Genomic DNA, 2500 nt, shown 5'->3' with positions numbered 1-2500 from the left:
GAGGGGATTAAGATGAGTGCGCGTGCGGGTGAGGATGAGGTGAGGGTGAGGGCGAGGGTGAGGTGAGGGCGAGGGTGAGGGCTGCGGGCGGGTCGGGGCGGGCGGTATTAGCGGGTGTCAGCGAGCGTCAGGCGTCTGTGTGTCGGGTGTCAGCTCCTCGCCGACTGCGGAGCAACAAAAAGTGAGTCTAGGCGTGTCGGCCGCTGGCAGATCGACACAACTGCCGCCCACCGCCCACACGCCCACGTCCTCCGCCTTGAGGCACCCCCGCGCTCCTCACTTACCCTTGGGGCAGGCCGGTGAGGGGACACACGGCGGGCTGGTGGATAATTTAGAGCGTTAATGGAAGCATATTGGACACATGTGTGTGGCATAATTTGTATGCCCGCCCGGTACACTTCATTCACAAATCCCGCAGCACAGGTGACGTGTGGCGAGATTTACCTGTGCTGTTTGTTCTCGCCTGCACTGCCCTGTCCTTCCCGGATTTGTGTCTCAGGGTGCGAGACGGGCCGTGGGAGGGTGTGGGGGTGGTGTGGGGGGAGGGTGCAGCAGGGTGAGGGTGAGGGAGGAAATTAGTGGAGGTGTGGCGGCGCGGCAGCAGCGAGGTGCGTTCATTGTGGCCACCGCGCCGCTGCCGCCTCGCCGGCTTCGTACGCCGCTCACCACGTGTGACTTCATGTCCCCGTCCCGCGCCCGTCCTGCCCGATACCCGCCCTGCGACGCCTGCACCCGGTGGCTTATGGTGTGGGTCAGGCTGCTGGTGAGTGGGTGGGTTGTGGGGCGGGTGGGCGAGCGGGGGCGGCGTGGTGGAGTGTCAGGGCGGGGGGCGGGCAGCGGCGGGAAGGTGGGCGGGTTTCGTGCGCGGCGGCCACCAGGGGTCACCAGATCTGATAACACAGTTGTGCACCTTTTGTAAACTCCACACTGGTGCCCCTGACGCCGTGCTCTCCCCCCTGCCTAGTGCCACGCCCGCGGGAGGGACCACGCCCACGCCCATGTTGACAGGCGGGGCGGCAGGGGCGGTTGATGCAGGGACAGATCGGCCCGCCGGAAGTGAGATGACGGTGCCCAGGTGAGAGGCCCGGATGGGGGGCTGCCGGGAGGGGAGGGGGAGGGAGAGGGAAGAGGGAAGAGGGAGAGGGGGACAAGAGCAGCCTGGCGCCAACACTGATTTTCAATTCAGGAGGAGTGGCGCGTCTTGGGTTCGTCCCGCCGCCTCCCCCTTCCCCACCACGCCACCACCCCATACACCCCCACTGCACCGCCCACTCCCCATCATGCACGGGCGTAGCGGCTCATGGGGCGGCCTGGCACACGTGAGGCTCGCGAGCGCGCGCACACACACACACACACACACACACACACACACACACACACACACACACACACACACACACACACACACACACACACACCACTTTTTTTGAGGTGTGAGTTTCCTTCATTATTTTGCTGTGAGTGAGTGAGTGAGTGAGTGAGTGAGTGAGTGAGTGAGTGAGTGAGTGAAAGTGAAAAAACAAATATGCATTGAGTGAGTGAATGAGGGAATGAATGAAAGAAAGAATAAGAGAAAAAAATATATAGAGAAAGAATGAGTGAGGAAAAGAATGAGTAAGTGAGAGAAGGAGGAGGAGGAGGAGGAGGAGGAGGAGGAGGAGGAGGAGGAGGAGGGCCATGGACGTGAGAGGCAGAAAGTACATGAATGAGTGAGAAAAGGGTGAGGGGGAGAATAAGAATGAGAGGAAGGAGAGGGTAGGTAACAGGAAGACTGAAGGGAAGGGGAGAGGGGGAGAGGTATAGGTGACACAGGTAGATACTGAAGCTGTCCTCCTCCTCCTCCTCCTCCTCCTCCTCCTCCTCCTCCTCCTCCTCCTCTTCTCTCTCGTTCCCTTTCGTTTTTGTTTAATCTTCCTTCTTTTTTCTCCTCGTTTTGTTGTTGTTGTTGTTGCTGGTGGTGGTGGTGCTGGTGGTGGTGGTGGTGGTGGTGATGCTGGTGGTGGTGGTGGTGGTGGTCTCGTTCTTCTTGTTCTTGTTCATGTCTTTCTTGTTCATGTTCTTCTTGTTCATGTCCTTTTTGTACTTGTTCTTCTTGTACTTCTTTTTCTTGTTCTTTTTGTTCTTGTTCTTCTCCTCCTCCTCCTCCTCCTCCTCCTCCTCCTCCTCCTCCTCCTCCTCCTCCTCCTCCTCCTCCTCCTCCTCTCTGCCCACCTGGAGGCTACTTCACCACTAACTGACAGAGGCCTGGACCTGAATGTGTGATGGAGGGCTGTCTGCACCACCACCACCACCACCTTTACTGCCCTCTTGTCTAATGCAACCACCACTACCAACACCACCATCAACACCACCACCACCACCACCACCACCACCACCACCACCACCTATTTACACTCCTAACTGTCATCACCACATTTGCATCACCACCACCACCACCACTAACACCACCGCCGCCACCACAACTCTCACCACCACCACCACTAACACCACCGCCGCCACC

General features: G+C 59.0%; 1 protein-coding gene across 1 annotated transcript in view; it reads right to left on the bottom strand.

Annotated features, from left to right (window-relative positions):
- LOC135111905 (uncharacterized) overlaps positions 1-2500 on the bottom strand; it is a 30789-nt gene that overhangs the window by 19971 nt on the left and 8318 nt on the right. Inside the window, exons 3-4 of the mRNA XM_064025602.1 lie at positions 667-890; positions 285-319 (exon numbers count right to left, since the gene is read on the bottom strand). Of these exons, the coding sequence (XP_063881672.1) occupies positions 285-319; positions 667-890 (259 nt within the window). The remainder of the gene's footprint in view (positions 1-284; positions 320-666; positions 891-2500) is intronic.

This window comes from Scylla paramamosain, chromosome 22 (assembly GCF_035594125.1).
Source record: "Scylla paramamosain isolate STU-SP2022 chromosome 22, ASM3559412v1, whole genome shotgun sequence".
Taxonomy (NCBI): Eukaryota; Metazoa; Arthropoda; class Malacostraca; order Decapoda; family Portunidae; genus Scylla; species Scylla paramamosain.
Note: the sequence above shows the minus strand (reverse complement) of the source record. Positions and strands in the feature narration are given on the sequence as shown.